The sequence below is a fragment of the Giraffa tippelskirchi genome, chromosome 6 (genome assembly GCF_054371585.1).
Source record: "Giraffa tippelskirchi isolate mGirTip1 chromosome 6, T2T-mGirTip1v1.2.pri, whole genome shotgun sequence".
NCBI classification, from domain to species: Eukaryota; Metazoa; Chordata; class Mammalia; order Artiodactyla; family Giraffidae; genus Giraffa; species Giraffa tippelskirchi.
Genome location: NC_137280.1, coordinates 130,673,274 through 130,692,637, shown reverse-complemented (window position 1 = coordinate 130,692,637; position 19,364 = coordinate 130,673,274). Strand labels below are relative to the sequence as shown.

At 44.0% G+C, this 19,364-nt stretch overlaps 1 protein-coding gene across 41 annotated transcripts in view; it reads left to right on the top strand.

Moving 5' to 3' along the window:
* The window catches only part of PPP2R2B (protein phosphatase 2 regulatory subunit Bbeta), a 764,919-nt gene that overhangs the window by 666,765 nt on the left and 78,790 nt on the right, over positions 1 to 19,364 (top strand). For all 41 annotated transcript variants that reach the window (XM_081505075.1, XM_081505076.1, XM_081505041.1 and 38 more), the window contains one exon: positions 6,980 to 7,157. In XM_081505075.1, the coding sequence (XP_081361201.1) occupies positions 6,998 to 7,157 (160 nt within the window). In that variant the 5' untranslated portion in view covers positions 6,980 to 6,997. The remainder of the gene's footprint in view (positions 1 to 6,979; positions 7,158 to 19,364) is intronic.

The following is a 19,364-nucleotide window of genomic DNA, read 5'->3' as shown; positions in this document are numbered from 1 at the left end:
GAGCTTCATAAGAATACTCTGTGTGATGACTGTCCAGCCATATAGTAAATGCTTAATAAATGTTTATGGAAGGTTTTATCTAGGGCCAGCATGTGGTCATGACATTGCTATGTGAACTTCCTAACTGATGACACAGAACCCCCGTAACCCCCTGGCCTGAATATATTCTATCATTCTCAGTATAGAGTAATCTCAGCTATTGGGGAGGGTGGTGGGAAGCATCTGTTGAATATTGACAAGGAAATACAAGCAAACATGGATGTAAGTTGGTAGCAATTTTTTCAAAAGGCCCACATGTCAATTATGTTGGTTGTACTTAGTATCCAAGGGTATTCACATTTGTCTGCTGAACTCAGATTAGACCCAAAGTTACTGAACAGCTCGAATCCGTGTACATCCTTGTACGGGTGGACTCCTTTCTCTCCCTTCTCCATGGCTCCAACTTTTTTTCTGTTCTTGAGCTCCCGTCCAGCCATCTCTTCTCTCTCAGACTCTTGCCTTGAATCTGTCAAGTTATGGAGGCTCTGGAGGTTGCCATGGTGAGCACAGCTGTGGATTTTTCTCTGTGAAGAGCCTTCACCTCCAGCCCCTCCCGTGCTGTGCATTTTCACACATGTCATGTAAAGTGTGGGGCCTTGGGGGCTTCTAGGATTCTGTTCCCCTTTTGCCATGTATCTCCAAAGGGGCCTTTGTGACCTGCTGACACCCACTTAGGTGCCACGGAAGGCTGTGATGCATCACCACCATGGTCACCGAATAAACCAAGTAACAGTGGCAGTTGTTTTGTTAGTAAATGGATTCTGAGAGGTGAAAGATGGTCTTGTGTTTCCCAAGAGGAGAGGCAGGAAAGATAATGAGAAAGACACAAAGGGAGGAACACTGAAAGATGGGTAGAGAGAAACATAAGGTGGGGAGAAAGAAGGGAGAGAGAGCAACGAGGAAGGGATTTCTTAACAGGGAGGGGACAGTATTGGGCAGCTAGTGATCTTCCTATCCCCACAATCACACCTGTGACCCAGCCCTGACTTCTGATCTTCCATCTCCTACCACTGTCCTTCCCTGCTCACTCCTCTCCAGCCACAAAGGCCCCTCTCTGGTTTTTCTATCCTCTGAGTGCATTCCAACCTCAGGGCCTTTGCACTTGCTGTTTCCTCTGCTTGGAGTGCTCTTCTCTAGAGTGTCACGTGGCTGCTGACCTCCCTACATTCAGCTCTCAGCTCAACTATCCCGCCCCCAGGGGAGGCCTTCCACCCCAACTCCACTCTTACCGCACGGCGTCAGTTCTCCGTCCGCTCACCAAGCTCAGGTTTTTCTTCATGTCTGATATGGAGGAAGGCTTTATTTTGCATTTTGAGTGAATGACGAAATCACTGCCCGCCCCCATGCCCAGAAACCCATGGAATCACACTCGTGCACCTTGTACTTTGCTCTTTCCCTTCTGAGCTCTGCACGTGCTGGTCTCTCCGACTGGAGCACTGCTCCCTCTCCTCCCCATCCCCTACTTTCACCTGGTAGATTCCCACAAACCCGTCACCTCCCGCTCGCTCAGTAATCCTCTCCTTTCTGAGGTCTCCCTTGAGCTCCCCAAGCAGATACAAGCCCATTTAGCTGACACTGCCCTGGGCAGTGCCTGCTGACTTCCATTACAGCCCAGACCCCCTACACTGAAACATCCACGAACTCACTTGTCTCTCCCACACACCCAAGCGTGCCCCTCCAGGCCCAGAGGACAGAGCAACCAAGCACTTGGACTCCAGAGTCAAGGAGTGCCGGGCCTGAGTCTGAGCTGTGTGACTTTACACAAATTACTTAACCTCTCTGGTCATTTCCTCATCTGTGCAGCAGAGATCATATTCACCAAGCTAAATCATAGGCTACTGATGAGGATTCGCTGATGAACTGCTTAAGAGTTGCTTAACTTTATAAGCAGTAAGCTGGGTCAGAGGATGGTGAGTGGAGGGTGTGTCATGTGAGGTAAGGTAGGGGTAGGGGCACAGAAGACCTCTTTCAAGGGGTGATCATTGAACAGAGCCCTGAATGATGTGGGGAAAGGTGCCCCAGGGCACTCGAGGGTTCTCCACATCCCACTAATATACCAGCTGAGATAGATGGCTATAAGCCTCATGGCAGGTTAGACTCTGAGGCTGCTCTCTTGGTCTGTGAAACTTTATTTGGTGGATACTCTAACATAGTACTTGTTGTCTTGACAACCAGGCTGGGTTGCTTATGCTTTGCAGTCATGCTCAGGGCAATGAGCTGAAACTGAATCAGGGTCAAGGAGGGGTATGGGGTGCCTAGGGAGGGGCAAGGATTCCAGCAGCGCAGTCCAGGGCCACCTGCAGCCTCCAAGGGCCAAGGCTGGGGCCATTCTCATTCGCAAGCCTAGTGAAGCACCAGCCTTGTCTCTGGGGGATCTTGCCCCACGGCCACTGCCAAGATAGTGCAGAAAAGACGGTGTGAACTACCAGTGATCCTGGAGTTTGTCTGGTCCTGTGGAGAACAGCTCAGGGACCTGGTATGGGGACAGAGGAAGCGACAGGATGAGTGGCAGAAGACCAGGTTGTGCTGGCAACCCCTACCAGGTGACCATGGACCTGGCACGTCACCTCTGGGGTTCCTGACCTCCTCATCTGCAGAATTCAGGAGCTGTCTGTGGTAGTTGGTCTCAAACTTTCCATATCCATAGTTACTTAAGCAAGATGTGAGAATCCAAACATATTACCAAGAGTGATGAAGGTCATGGCCTCCCACTGTGCCCCCCTCGACACACATATACATGTGACAGCCGTGAAAGAGGCTCCAGGGGTCCTTCCAAGATTCAGTGTTTCATGAGTCAATGTCACATCCATATGGCACAGAGTCCTTCCAAAGTGTTAGGCTGAACCACATGAAATTACTGAGATGTGACAATTTTTGACTTGCAGAAGTGACATTTTCATATTTCATCCTAAGCATTTCTTTTGCAGCAGTGGTTCTGTGGGCTCACTCAGGAACCACATTGTCCCAGTTCAGTCCCTCTCCTTCCTCTCTATGTGACGTCAGACAGGATATTTCACCTCCCCCGTAAAATGGCAAACAAGGAATCTTCCTCGTGAGATCGGCTACTGAGAGGGATGAAGGGCAGGGGTGCTCTAACCCAGTGACTGCTAGTACAGGAAGCCCTCCCTGATCTTACAGACAAGACCCAAATAATTGCCTATGGGCTGAACTCAGGGAACTGTATCCCACTCTTCTCCCTGCCTGGCCCCAGAAAGAGCATGTATCCAGAGCAGATAGGAAACACAGTCCCAACGGGGTTTCCTAACTGATCATCCTGTCCAGTTGGTAAGCTTGAACCACCTTACCTCCTTCTTCCTCCTTTGACAGGGTGTCCCTGGGCAGTGGACAGCCTTGACCTGGGCAGGGGGAGGGTGTTGGAATATCACGAGTGATGTTTGTCGCCTGGCTTATCTGGGAAGAACATTAGCGCTCCCTCCCCAGATACCTACCCAGGACTTCCCCATTAAGTGCTACATCATGGAATATGTCAGCCTGAATTAGCAGGCAGGCCTGTCACATGAAGCTGAAGCTCTGAGCTGGCAGCTCCCACTTGGTAATGCCTCTTGATCCTAGCTGTCATTTTCCCTCCCACCATCGCCACAGCCACAGGAAGCCTGTGCAGACAGTGAGGGTAATGAAGGAGGCCCAGGGAAGAGTTTAGGCAAAGCCCCAGGAAGTCCTCACAGATTTCATTGCTTCCCTAGCCCTGGGGAACCTGCGTTCAGTGCCACTACCTTGGGGCGGGGGTGGGGGAGTGCAGAGCTCAAAAGCTCCAGGTAGGGAATTCCTTTGTGACAAACCTCAAAGCAGGGCATGTATCTCTCAAAACACATGGAATAGACACCCTATTCAAAAGTCATGAACACCTCCAACTCCAAATTGAGATTTCCCTGGTGGCTCAGAGGGTAAAGCGTCCGCTTGCAATGCGGGAGACCTGGGTTCGATCCCTGGGTCGGGAAGATCCTCTGGAGAAGGAAATGGCAATCCACTCCAGTACTCTTGCCTGGAAAATCCTATGGACAGAGAAGCCTGGTAGGCTACAGTCCATGAGGTCGTAAAGAGTCGGACACGACTGAGCAACTTCACATTCACATTCACAGAGGCAGCTTAATCGCAGAATTCTACGAATACCGCTACCATTATTACTACCCATAATTCTATCAATTCCTTAAATTCTATGGGCCCTGTACTCACGTCCCTTACAGAGCATTTATCACTTCCTACTATGTATAGTATCGGAGTGTGGTGTGATACAGTGGGAAAAGCGCTAGCTTTGCAGTCAGATAGACTCCACAATCAAATTGTGACTATGCCTCCTACAGCTGGGCAACTCTGGGCCAGTGACTTAGCTTCTCTGAGCCTGAGTTTTCTCTTTATCATAGTACTTTGTACTATTAGTAACTATTTCACAGAGTTGTCAAAAGAATTTCCTGAGGTGGTGTATGAAGGATGATTGACACAGAGTCAGTGCCCAATAAATATTTGTGGGAGAGTTTCTAAGGCACTTTTCTTACCCATTGCTGATGCTGCTGCTAAGTCGCTTCAGTCGTGTCCGACTCTGTGCGACCCCATAGATGGCAGCCCAACAGGCTCCCCTGTCCCTGGGATTCTCCAGGCAAGAATACTGAAGTGGGTTGCCATTTCCTTCTCCAATGCATGAAAGTGAAAAGTGAAAGTGAAGACGCTCAGTCATGTCTGACTCTTAGCGATCCCATTGACCGCAGCCTACCAGGCTCCTCCATCCATGGGATTTTCCAGGCAAGAGTACTGGGGTGGGTTGCCATTACCTTCTCCCTTCTTACCCATTACAAAGCCTTAACTCAGACATACCTTTAATTGGTGTTCAATAGTATCAATATATCACCTTCCTTTTCAAAGTTCTACTTCGTTCATCCTCTATAATTTGTTCTCCCCACTACATCAGAAATGATCTCACAGAAGCTTTGATCCTCATCATATCAAAATCATTGAAAAATCTTTTGATTTCTTCCCATTTCTCTTGGGCTGGTGGGCTACAGTCCATGGGGTCACAAAGAGTCGGACACAACTGAGTGACTAACACTTTCACTTTTCACTTGCCACTTTCATTTCTCTTAGGGTGGTGGCAAAAATCTCTTTTGGGCCCTACCTCTTACCTACCCTGTCACTTCATCTCCCACCATGGTTCTCATCACTCTGTCTCAACTACACTGACCCACTGATCTTTCATTCTCGCGTTACCCTCACCATAGGACCTTTGCACATGCTCTTTCTGCTGACTGGAGCATTCTTCCTTCCCCTCCTGGCCCAGTAAATCCCTTCTCATCCTTTAAGTCATCCAATTCATACTTCCTCAGCAAAACCTCTCCAGACCTCCCTGACCAGGTTAAATCCTTCTTTGTGCTATTTCCTCTCCTTTTGGGTGCTTACTACATTTTATTATGAGATGATTTTGTACCTGCCTCCACCATCTGGGCCAGCCAGATGAAGGCAGGTGTCTGGTTTGGCTCCCTAGTTGAACGTCCCCCCCACCCCCCACACCAGGACCTTGTACAGAGCTCAAGAAAATGCTGTTGAAAGGGTGAATAGGAGGTTGAACTGAGAGGCAAATCATCTCAACAGATCCCAACCACGCTTCATGATAAGTAGGGCCACGCTTCATGATAAGTAGGGCACAGTGGATATTTCAGGTAGTATAACCAGAGCCCAGAAGGGGCAAGATAATTGCCCAAGGTCACACAGCCTGTCAGTGAGGGGTGAATCTGTGGTCAGAACCAGCTCTCTTAGTTTTTGCCTTCCCTGGGCCTCTGCTATAGAACCATCATCTGCCACAAAGTAGAGGGCTTGTGAAGACTTTCCCTCCCATCCCACTCCTGGTTTTTAGAGGATCCCTGATTCTTCCTACATCCACATCTCAAGCTTCTCTGATTTCTAGGATATCCAGTGCCACATTTGTATAGGATTCTGTGTTTCTTCTGAATTCTTCATTCAGCTTTTTTTTTTTTTAAGATTTTTGTAATGTGGACCATTTTAAAAATCTTTTTTGAATTTGTTACAATATTGCCACTGTTTTATGTTTCGGTTTTTTTTGGCCACAAGGCATGTGACATCTTAGACCCCCAACCAGGGATCGAACCTGTACCCCCTGCATTAGAAGGCAAAGTCTTAACCACTGGACCACCAGGAAAGTCCCTTGTGTGCAAAACTATTTAACTGTCTAATTCTTTGTCCCATAAGAAGGTAACAGTTGTTCATATATTCTCTCTCATTCATTCAACAAATACTAAGTATCCTTTATATACCAGTAAGATGACCATATAATTTATTGTCCAAATGAGGACAGTTTTGATATGAAAGTGTACACTGCCTTGTTGATATACAAGTTAGACCAAGATCTTCCCAGATAAAACAATGGGTTCCCTATATTTCAATGACTGATTTTGGGCTACTAGAATCAGGTGGTTATATGCTTTCCCAAAATGCTTTTAAAAAGATTGAAGATAGAACCAGGATGGGGCCTAGGCTCCCAAAGCCATGAAGACTAAATTTTAATCTCAGTTGAACTGTAGACATTTCTAAAAATTTCTACACCTTCCTTTTAAAAATAGATCTCATTTTTTAAAAAACAAACAATCTGGAACAACATCTCTGGCAGCTAATCACCCCACAGTGGATTCAAAGCTCCCCTGAGAGGAGGCCACTTGAAAAAAATCTTAGAGTCTATAAAGGACAACATTGCCCATCAGGGCTAAGGGATGGTGACATTTTTAAAAAAGAGTGAAACTAAAAGGCACCAAAGGGAATAGGAACAGCATGTAATTTATCAGTCTCTTTCTCTAGCTTAGATCTCCTTTGATGTGATGTGGTTGTGATTTTGTGTGTGATAATGAAGGACATAAACACGCACACTCTTTCCTAATGAGCTTTGGTTCTGAAACAGTTTGTTTCTCTTGCATCCCAGGTGCCTGTCCTGAGACCCATGGACCTGATGGTGGAGGCCACCCCGCGAAGAGTATTTGCCAACGCGCACACATATCATATCAACTCTATATCAGTCAACAGCGACTATGAAACCTACATGTCAGCTGATGACCTGAGAATTAACCTATGGAACTTTGAAATAACCAATCAAAGTTTTAGTATCCTTTCTTTGGGGCCAATAACCAGTTGGCTTGAATCAAGACTGTTCAGGTATGAGCAAGCTTGGGAGGAAATGGAATAGAAAGGGGCAATCACTATTGAAGACTTAGCACTTGTGGAGAGCTGTTCCCTTTTAAATTATATTGGCATCTGTGATACTCTTGCGTCCAAAGTTAGGGAGGTATTGAATTGCAAGTAGTGAACCAGGACTACCTTTGGGTTAGAACAGTGAATCACTTCCTTTATGCAGAAGCATTTGTGTGTCATGAATTAGAACTAGATTTGACTTTATCAGCTATAAGACCAGACCCTAGAGTTCAGCGTAAGTTTCCTTCCTCTTGTTGATGGATTCACAAATGGCCTGTATCTACATGATGGACCACAGTTACACAGGAGATGGTTTTCATTGTATCATAATAATGAAAGTAATAGTGGATTTGTTGAATTCCAGGCACTGTGCTAGGAACTTAACATATAGAATCTCATTTTGAAAAGTGCACATATCATAATTGTCCAGCTTGATGAATTTTCTCAGGCAGAGGACTCCTGTATAAGTAACATCTAAACCAGAAAATCAAACTTTATTAGCAGTGCTCATGTCCCTATCATACTTCTTCAGTCTCTTCCTGCCGAGAGTATATTGGATATAACAACCCCATATTGAAATTATTATTATCTTCTGTTTAGCTCAAATTTAGAGAAATCAAGACCGCTGCTGAATGAGTGTATGACCCAGCACTCTTATATGACCCAGTATATGACCCAACCTACTATGTTGACCCTATATTTAATATTAAAATCAGTCATTGATTCAGCACCTATCATGTGGTCCATCCCACCACAGACCTGACTCTTCACTTGAATTCCCAATCTTAATGACTTCACCACCCAGGCAGCTGAGTAACTGACCTAAGAGTCAATATTGATCCTTTCTCCTAGTTACCAGCCTCTCCACTCCCCAACCCAATTTGTCTGCGAGCCCTGCCTTTACTTCCTCTAAAATGTATCTCACATCAACTCATCTCTCTCCATCTCCACTCCTGCCAACCCGCACTAGTACCGGCCATGGTTCTTTCACCTTTGTGACTGCGAAAATCTACTCTCTGGTTTCTGTTCTTTCTCGCTGTCCTACACAATACATGTCCCACATAACAGAGTGGGCCTTTCAACATGTAATTCATTTATCATTCCTCCCAGGACTAAAACACACTGGTAGTTTCCTTTTGAACTTAGAATAAGGTCCAAATTCTTAGTCTTGGACTGTAAGATTTCACATGATCATGGCCCTGCCTCCCTCTTTGCTATCTTGTCATACCACTCTCCCCTAGGTCACTCTTTTTCAGCCACCTAACCTCTTTTCCGTTCCTCAGTAATGCTTATTCTTCCTTCCATTCTCTGCATTAGTTGTTCCCTCTTCATGGAATACTTTGCCGCCCGAGTCCACAAGGCTGACTTTTTACATGTCGTCATATAGACTTCAATCTTCTGTCACCTCCTCAGAGGCATTTCCTCCCACTAACTCCCAAGTAACCCCCAATAACCTTCTATCACCATTAACTTCATAACACGTGTCACTATTTGTAACTTTTTTTTTATTTGTGTGTTTCGGGTTTGCCCATCTTTGAATGTGAATTTTATGAGAGAAGGAACTTTGTATGATCCATTCCTATATCCCAGTACCTAGAATATTCTGACATACAGAAAGTACCATTTTGATTGGGCATGTCAAGTTTGAAATACTAGTAGGTCACTAAAGTGGAGATAATCCATTAGATAATTGATAATGAAATAGAATCTGGCAATTTCACCATAAGAGCGTATTAGTTATAGTAACGCTCTGAATGTTCTGATATGAAATAGAGTCCATAATGGCTCAAACATATAAAAGATTATTTCTCTTGTAAAGTCCGATATTGCTGATCTGCCTCAGCAGGCAGCCTCCTCCAATCAGTGGTTCAGAGATTCAGGTTCTTTCCATCTTGTGGTTCCCTAGTGTTACCATGCCTTATCTGCATCTGTACAGCAAAAGATGAAGAAGGTGTAGGACGACACAAGGGAGACTCCTATGAGCCAGGTTCTAAATTAGCATGCATTCCATTAGCTAGAACTCAATCACATGACCACCTCTAACTGTGAGGCAGGCTGGGAAATGTGGTATAGCTGTTGCACATAAATAAAAAGACCTGGTTTAGGTGCACAGTCACCTGGTCTCCACCACAGAAGAGTCTCCCAAGGCTTCTTAGGGAAGGCAGCTATAAGCCAGTGGTGGGGATTCTGGAGGCTGAGAGCTGACCATTAAGACCATGACTGACATCTTTTGTTGATCACAGAGCAGATGGGACGTATTGTCTGGGCCTAGGAGAATCTGCCCACAGATTTTGCCTGGAAGTGCAGCTGCTAACAGAACGAGTGTGGGTGGTGGTTCCCTGTCTGCCTTGACATCTATTCCAAGAGCCAGAAATCTGTTCAGGCTCAGCTGCTGTCACTCTGAGCTTCTGCTGTCCCCAGTCCAGGTGACATGTTTTCCGAATTTTGCCTCTAGGGCTTCAAGAGGGAGCGAAGTTTCTGTAGGCACTTTAGGAGACAGGTGCCTTGGGGAGAACGCAAAGGAGAAATATTAATAGCACAGTTGAGGTTATATTCTGCAGATGTGTGACAGCCTGCCAGATGCTGGCATAAAAATGAGCCCATGCCATTCACCCTTAAAGCAGCCATATGTAAAATAATCATTGTCATCATGAGAATGATGATAACTGATATCTATATAGTTATTTTCAACCAAACCGCCCTGAGCACTGAGCAGACTGTACAAACTGGGACCCTTTAGCTTGTTGTCTCTGAAGTGCAGCCGCCTCTGGGGTAGGAAGCGGCCATCTTTCAAAGCAGCCTTGGAAAAGCACCAACCACCAGACAGGTCTTCTTAAATCAGATGTTATTTAGTGTCATTTCCATGGTGCTTCTTATCCACTGAAAGAGGCAGAAGAAACATGGTTCTGGATAGAAAAGTGTGGGATTCCCAAAGTATGGTATGAGTAACCCTGACGTGGGAGGCAAGCTGCTTCTAAATACTATGTGGATGTTTTTTGTTTTCATAATTACGTATTTATGACAATGAATATTATAAAATACAACTATCGTCTCCTATGTCATCACAGGTACTGAAAAATCCATTTAAATTGTGTAATGTGTATATGTAAAGAAAAGTACTAGTAGCCATTAAGGCAAGTAGTGTTGCAGTATGGTTTTTTACAGTCATAGCTTCCAGTGACTAGCATTTGGTGTGACATTGGCATTGTGCTTGAGAACATAGTCTTTGGAGTCCAACAAGCCTAAAGTTCTCACCCAGCTCTACTACTTGCTGGCTGTGTCAGCTTTAACATGGTTCTTAACTTAGCCAAGTCTCTACATCACGATCTGTAGAGAAGAGCTCTGTCAAAGAGGATTGTTTGAATTTTGTAAAAGGTGTTTATAAACATGTGCATATACTTATACATATGCATAGATATGTGTACATATACGCTTAGGGCAGAGAAGGCAGTGGCACCCCACTCCAGTACTCTTGCCTGGAAAATCCCATGGATGGAGGAGCCTGGTAGGCTGCAGTCCATGGGGTCACTAAGAGTCGGCCATGACTGAGCGACTTCACTTTCACTTTTCACTTTCATGCACTGGAGAAGGAAATGGCAACCCACTCCAGTGTTCTTGCCTGGAGAATCCCAGGGACGGTGGAGCCTGGTGGGCTGCCGTCTATGGGGTTGCACAGAGTCAGACACGACTGAAGTGACTTAGCAGCAGCAGCAGCATACGCTTAGGGCAGTACCTTGCTAAGTAAACGATCAGTGAACAGGGACCACCACAATCATATTTATCTTACTAATTATTTAGTTATATTTATTTTTTACTGCATTGGGTCTTTGTTGCTGCGCTCAGGCTTTCCCTAGTTGTGGCGAGCAGGGATTCTTCAGTTGTGCCACATGGGCTTCTCATTGCGGTGGCTTCTCCTGTTGCCGAGTGTGGGCTCTAGGCACATGGGCTGCAGTAATTGTGGCTCATGGACTTTTGAGCACTGACTCAGTAGTTATGGAGCACGGGCTTAGTTGCCTTATGGCATGTGGAATCTTTCCAGACAAAGGATCAAACCCGTGTCCCCTGTTTTGGCAGGTGGAGTTCTTAACCACAGGACCACCAGGAAAGTCTACAGTCATAATTTATTGTTGAAAGTAAAAGGAAATTAGAAGAGTTGAGTGTTAGAAGGGGAGATTCTATTTTTTTGAATTTATTATCTGGGTCTTCTCAGTTCTAGACATCCCCTTCAGTTCTGCTGTTTGGTGTTCTTTGCAAGATGTTGCTCATTATACCCTAGTTATCAGATATCTGCAAGGTCTCTGAGGTCCAGGCCTTGTGTTTAGCACCATATCAGAGGGAGACATTCCTAGCCTTATGGCACCTAGTCTTGAATCCTCTTCCTTCCATCCATAGTCAGCCTGTCCCAGTTTTGTGTAACAGGTTCTGGCATAACATGGTCAGACTTTGGCCTTAATGGGTTAACTATATCAGGACAATAACAACTCATTTCTAGATTAGTGGTTTTCTAGGGCAAAAGGCAGCCCTGACTTTTCAATAAAGGAAGGATGTTTCTTAATTATGAAAAGTATGATATACCTAGGATTCTTTGAACTCTGTTCTCAGTTCTAAGAAGGAGTTGACTCTGGGCTCCTACCTAGTCCATTTTGGAACCTATTAAATAAATCCATATCAAGTAAAAGTAATGATACAGCCCTCCACAACTATATACTGTGAGACCTAGTTTGTGCTAGGCACTGCAGTAAGCCACAGGGATACAAGAATAAAAAGAAACAAATTTTCTGCTTTTAGAATGACATTAATCAAATAATCACACTAATGAATATATAATTACAAACAAGTAAATCCTGCAAAGAAAGGAAATATGGTTTGGTGAATGCATTTTTAAAAACCTGATGTAGACTAGGGAATAAAAGAAGGCTTTGCTGAGGAACTGATTGTCGAGCTGAGATTTGTAAGAAGATGAGCATGAGCTAACTTGGCCAAAATCAGTCCATTATGTGCAAAGGTCCTGTGGTAGGAGGAGCATGATGTGTTGGTGAAACTCAAGGAGGCCCAGAGAGTGAAGTACGTTTGTAAGCAAGGCTGGAAACAGGAGCAAAGGACATACCTGTGTGAGCCCAGTCTCTAGGCATGAGACAGAGGATTTCTCTGGGAGAAACCAACTGAATTCCAGGGTGCCTCATCTCTGAATTGGCCTTTATCACCCCTCTGCATCAGCCTCACTTGTCAACTGAGCAGAGGTCCTTTTGGATTTTGATTCCCTGATCATAACCACAACTTTTAGCTTCTAGTTTCTGCCACTCCATGGTACCATGGACAGCAGCCTTCCTTTTAACCTAGCAGAATTTTTCTGGGCAGGCTTTGAGGGAAGCTATGGGGCTTCCCAAATTTCTCTCCCTGGCTGCTCTTGCAGCTTTATCCCATGGCTTAATGCAGTGCCTAGCACCAACTAGGTGCTCAGTATATAGTTGCTAAGGACTGCATCTTTACTTCTACTTGATATGGATTTATTTAACAAGTTCCATAATGGACTGGGTTCGAGCCCAGGGTCAGCTCCTTCTTAGTCCTGTCCACAACTGCACTTAGCAATCTTAGTCTGACATTTAGTGTAAAAGCAGAGCATCCCTTCCAATGACACATCCAGCACGTTGGCATGTGTGTGCCAGAGCAACCCCTTCCTTGCCATATTAAATGCCACCTTGGTGGATTTTCCCAAGCCTGGTGCCTTGCTTGTGTGGTTGCTGACCCTCTGCATCTGAACCCAGATCTAGGTCTTTGGGGCACTGAGGATTTCTCTGCCCTTTGAGCCTCATGTTATCAGGAGAAAGGATGAGAAAGCGACTCTGCAGACTTCTTCTGGGGCTCCTTGAACTTCCTTGGAGTTGTGTCACTTAGTAGTTGGGAAGGCAGACTCTGGAGTCAGGTTCACTGGATTTGAATCCAGCTTCCTCTCCTAAAAGCTGTGACCTTGACAAGTGTTTTAACATTTCTCTGGCCTTCCATTTCCTCATCAGTTAATGGGGATAATAGAAGGTTATTGTGAGGTTTAAATGAGGTAGTCATTAAAGTACTTAGCTGAGTGTCTGACACAAAGTGAAGACTCTAAACAGTATTTTTTATTGTTGGGGGCATATTTCAGGTCCCCTATTCTTCTTACCCTGGATCCCATTCCTGTTGCTTGGATCCCATTCTCTCCTAAGAAAAGCACAGGTTACATGATCCACACCCAGGTGGTGCAGTGGTAAAGAATCTGCCTGCCGGTGCAGGAGACACAAGAAATAGGGTTCGATCCCTGGGCTGGGAAAATCCCCGGGAGGAGGAAATGGAAACCCACTCCAGTATTCTTGCCTGAGAATCCCATAGACAGAGGAGCCTGATGGTCTACAGTCCATGGAGTTGCAAAGAGTTGGACACAACTGAGCGACTGAGCATTCACACATCCAGGCCTGGTATCTTGGCCTATTGACCTACTGTGAGTTTTCTGCATCTTAAAAAAAAAAAACAAAAACCTTGCCTAAAGAAGGCTGCTAAGTCACAAGAATAAATTAAAGTAAAACCCAGAAACATTTAAAGATTTTTATTTTATTGGAATATAGTTGATTTACAATATTATGTTAGTTTCTGCTATACAGCAAAGTGAGTCAGTTATACATATACATGTATCTGTCTACTCTTTTTAGATTCCATTCACATACAGGTAATTACAGAGTATTGAGTAGAGTTCCCTGTAGATAGCTAATAAGAACTCATCAACATTTATTGAGCACTTATGGTGTGCACTGGAGATGCCAAGATGAATAAAAAATCCATCCCTGATATCATGGTCCTTGTAATCTAGAGGGAGGATGAATTCAACCAGAGAAGCAAAACCAGGAGGAGAGGGTATATGTGGGTGTGTAGAGAGAGCGAGACAGATTGACATATTACAATGAATTAGCCTTGCAAACCCAAAGTCTGTAAGGCCAGCAGTCAGGCACAGAAAGGCCACAAGAAACTGGAACACCAAAGGCAGGAACACCACAGGCCACATTCACATATGGCCATCAAGATGAAAGATTGAGAGGGAAGGGAGAAAAGTTGTCTCAGCATCCGTTGGGGTCTCTTCCTCAAGGAAGACCTAATCCTTGGTTTAAATGCCTTCCAACAGATTAGTTCAGGCCCACCCAGGATAACCTCCCTTATGGTTCAATTAAATTCAACTGACTGGGGCCTTTAACCAGGTCTGCCGAGTCCACTGTAGCAGCATGTAGATCACTGTTTGACTGAACCGTGGGAGAACCTGTGTGTGTGTGCGGAGTGGCTGCTTTCTCTCTTCTGTCCCTCAACTCACCCGAGGGAACGAACCTTGTTACCCCACCACAACCAGAAATATTTTAGAAATGTTGGCCTTCACCACGTTAACACAAAGCTGCCAAAGTGAGCATGTGGACAGAGGGAGACAGACATGTAACCATACAAGGGAGGATGAGACTGACAGTTTTTTTTTGCGAGGAGGGAGCCTCTATGAAGTAGCAGGTGGATTACATCATTTCCTATAGTTTTCTTCCTCTCTTTGTTGATGAATTCACAATTTGAAAGACGTTTAAAATGAGGATTAGGTAGTAACTGGCCACAGGATTTGAGATTAAAATCTAGGCCTGTTGTTTAGTTGCTAAGTCATGTCCGACTCTTTGCGACCCCATGGGCTGTAGCCTGCCAGGCTCCTTTGTCCATGGGATTTCCCAGGTAAGAACACTGGAGTGGGTTGCCATTTCCTTCTCCAAGGGATCTTCCAAACCCAGGGATTGAACATGCCTCTCCTGCATTGACAGGTGGATTCTTTACCACTGAGCCACCAGTGAAGCTCCAAATTTAGGCCTATCTCACCCTTATATTCCAGGAAAATGCCCTCTATCACAGTATCTTAAGTGTATTCCTAGAGGTACGGTCAAGGTGCTATGGATACATACGCAGGAAGGATCATGAAAGAAGGGCTGGAACATTTCATACAGAAAGTAACACTTGGATTGGCCTTTGAACGAAGTATTGAGTATTTTCTAATGGAGAAGTTTCAAGCTCTATGTCACATGAGTAGGAAAAGAGGCTGTGGTTATGGGACTTTTGAATACCCCCCACCCACAGTTGTAAAGGACATCTTATCCCATGTCTTTTGCAGCTCAACACGTGTGCAAAAGCACCTCATGCGGCAACATGTGTCTCTGTCAGTCCTCTCATAGTGAGCCTAGCAATTGGCAAAGCCCTCCATGAATATTTGCACACTGGCTTTTTTTAAGCTCTTAAGAGAGGAAGATCCCTCAGAGTCCTCTTTGGAGATTTTCAGTGCGTTGCCATCAAGCAGCAAGTCCTTTCTGGTGACAAGATCTGGATGGCTTGTAATCACTGCTTTATATCCAAAGATTAAATTCAGACTTTGGAATAAAGACTTCAAATAAACTCATGTCCCCTAAAACAGAATCCAGCTCTAATAGGCTCAGTTTTCAAGGTCATGATAAGGCTATTCTCCACTTTCAGTACTGGCAGACTTGAAGTGCTATCTGAAAAGCCTCGACTGCTTTTGAACATGGGAGTCTCACCCAGGTAAATCTAGAGTCCAGTCTCTGACTCGTCAGGCAGACTGGCCTCCTGCTGGGCTCTGCTATCAGTAGTTGGCTTAGAAAGAAAGGGGAGGGGAAAAAACTTCTCAGTATCAACAAAATTAGCAGAGGTAAAGACAGAAGCATATGAGAATATCTTCAAAAACTCACAAACCTAATGCATATAAAAGTTATCTTTGGGAAGAAAATACATGTTTTCTTTGAAAGTTGGGATTATTCAATCCACTGCAAAAACATTTAATAAATAACTTTTTCTCTACTGTCTTATTTGATCATCAAAATTTCTCAGACTAACAGAGTTAACAGAATGATACCCATTCAAAGGCAAAGAAATTGAAATCCTGAGAGAGAGAAAATGACTTTCCCATATCTTGGAGCAAAATAGAGTTGGAAACAAAATGAATTCTAATCTTTTGGCCCCACTTGTTACAATTGCAGTATTTATCACAATATTGTTTTCAGCTTTACCCAGAGTTGAGGTTCCTGGTTTCTCAACTGTCTCATAGATGGTTCTAAGCCAAGGAAACTACTTTATTCACTGTTTTCTTGATTTAATAATATGGATTCATTGTAGAGATTATAAAATGACCTATAATCTTACCACCTAATTTTGTGTATATACAAGGAATTTACATCACAATTTTAATGCTGGTTAATTCCACAGTAGGGCTCAGAAAAATAAGGAAATTTTTTTTAATTCTTAATTTATCCAGAAAGTCTTCTTCTGTTCAACCTAGGGTCATACACACACATACACACGTATGCACACATACACATTGCCCATTCACACATATATACTTTCTCCTTTCCCTGTTTTGTCTATTTAGCAGTTATTACTACCTAATAAACTATATATTCTGTTTATTTATCTTGTTTAGTGACCATGTTCCCTTCTAGAACATAGGACCCATGGTTCAGGGGATTTTTTGATCTACTGTGGTCACAGCTCTATCTCCTGTGCCTGGAATCGATCCCTGGCAGATTCTTTGTGAATATTTATGAAATACATGAAGGAACAAATGAATGAGCCCAAGCTAGCACTATTAAAGGATAATTTAATACTAACCTTAAAATCAAATCCCCCTGTAAGATATAACTATATTTTCTTCCATTCTGTTCTCTCTCTCTCTCTCTCATTCTTTTTACATAGCTATGATCAGACTGTATCTATTTTGTATCTAACTTACCTCACCTAAAATTATACATATGTATAATAAGCATTAAAAAATCTAGTCTTTTTCAATCTTAAAATAGTACAACTTCATTAAAAGAAAATGTAGAAATGAAAAAACTGATAACTGAAAAGAAATTCACAGACCCACCCCAGTAGAACTATCAATGACATTTGGTATTTTTGCCTTTTAGGCCATCAGTTTCAGAGTATAAATTTTAAATGACATTATGGTCACACTATAGATAGAATTTTCCCTGCAAGTTGTTTAACAGACTTGGCATTTCATTGCATAAACAATTAAATGATATCAACCAAAATTTACTCAATCATTTCCCTATTTCTGTGTATTAAGGTTGTTGTCAGTCTTTCTCCTTTATAATGTTTCTATAGACATTTTTATAGAAAACTTTTCCAAATTTGGGATCAAGGAAATGACTCTTGAATGGTCCCCATCTCCCCTTGAGCATCCTGCCATAACCCTCTTCATCTCCTTACCCCACCGCTGATGTAATTTATGGCCTTGGCTTTTTATTTGCTTGAAGCTGATCCCTTAAGAGGTGACCTCCTAGTGTCTTCAATTATTATTTTAAATGACGCCTTAGGCCATTGCCTGGCACAGCAGTGCCCTCACTGTCCCACCTCCTGCCTTCCGAGCGCGGAGCTCAGCTGCCAAACTGGCTGTGCCCCCTCCCGTCCCCAGCTCTGCCTCGAGTCCCAGCAGAGAGGCATATTAACCCCTTTTGTTAGCAGAGGTAATTTGCCTGGGCTCAGCATTAATAAGGAATGCCATAAGCGGTTGGGGTCAGGATGAACAGATCTGTCAAGCCCCAGGGTTAATTTAATAGCAATCTGTTGGCTTTCTGCCTTGTATATTAGCCGTGAATCCATTGCTCTGTTTTGCCTTTGCTGTTTAGTTCTTTGGGACAATAGGGAAATAATTTGGATAGAGAGCTCTAAAGGATGAAGAGAAAATTGACTGTCAACATGCATCATTCCATTTCCAAGATAATACAGGGAGCCAGGCATTACTCCTTTCCTTTCTTCTTCCCTCCCAACATGAAGGGTGCAACCACACGTGCTGGATGTGTATCTCCCTTGAGAACTGTGTAAGGAAAAAGACTGAGTTTACAGATGATGCATGTAAAATATGCTCTCTTGTCACCCCCACACACCATTGAATTTTTGGAAACTAGACTCCTCCTAAATGTTTTTAGAACTCAGAAAATCCTCCATCAGTTAACAATTAAGAAATCCGTCATCGTGTTTCTGCCTCAACTTACAGTTCCTAAAAAAAAAAAAAAAAAAATCATCACATCAGAGAACACAAAAGTCCTAGGTTAGATGCTAGGTCCAAATTCTGGTTCTGAAAAATATATAGCACCCAGAGTGGTGGGCGAATTGAGCGAGCACCAGTTCCAAGCAGAATCCTTCTCAGATAAGCCAGGGGAGTTTCAAAAGAGCCAGAATTAGATTGCTGGGAAAGGCCAGCTCTGTGGGGGCCATTCATCAGTGAAGGAGGATGGCGTGTGGTCAGGAACCAGGCTCTAGAGTCGAACAAACCTGGGTTCAGATCCCAGCTCCACCCGCTACCATCATATAACATTAAGTAACTTACCTCAGTCACTGTTTCCTCTGCTCGAAAACAGGTCTATTAATAATATTAGCATCATAAGGATGAGGTGAAGATCAAATGAGACAGTGCATGGCACTTGATGAACATTGGCAACTGCTTTTTATTTTCGTATTATCTTCCTTGTTGTCCTTATCATCACAATTACTAAAAAGAGGATTGGAGTCATGGCTTTTCTCCTGAACCCCATAAATTCAGACCCAAAGAAGCATTCTATTTAGTCACAAGGAAGATGCTTGGGTGTAAGGGATGGTGGGAAGGCTTGGAGGTCCAGGATGGATGGAGGGGAAGGAGAGAGGAAGGATCCAGAGGCAGCATCCCTAAGCACACTCAGTTCTCATGGAGTTCTTGAAGGTGGAGGATGCTCCTGGTTGCATATATATGTTTAAGCACTTCATTTTCACACGTTCTAACTTGAGAACTTTATTTTTAGGTGAGAAAAAAAGTAACATAGATGTAGCACCTCCCCCTCCCACACAGCCAAGATCCTTTCCAGTTAAGCTTGTTTTTAGAGCTATACTGGTAGAGGTTGAGAAAGCTGACACCAGATTTTCTTGCCCTATTTTGGGAAAAGAGAAACATGCTTACTGGCACAGTGGAGTATGGAGGCTCTTTCTGGAGGGAAATGAAATCTGACAACAGCTGAACACTAACCTCTGCTCACCCCACCCTGTACTATGGCCACAAAGCCAGGGCATGCATGGGTCAGGGGGCTGGGGAG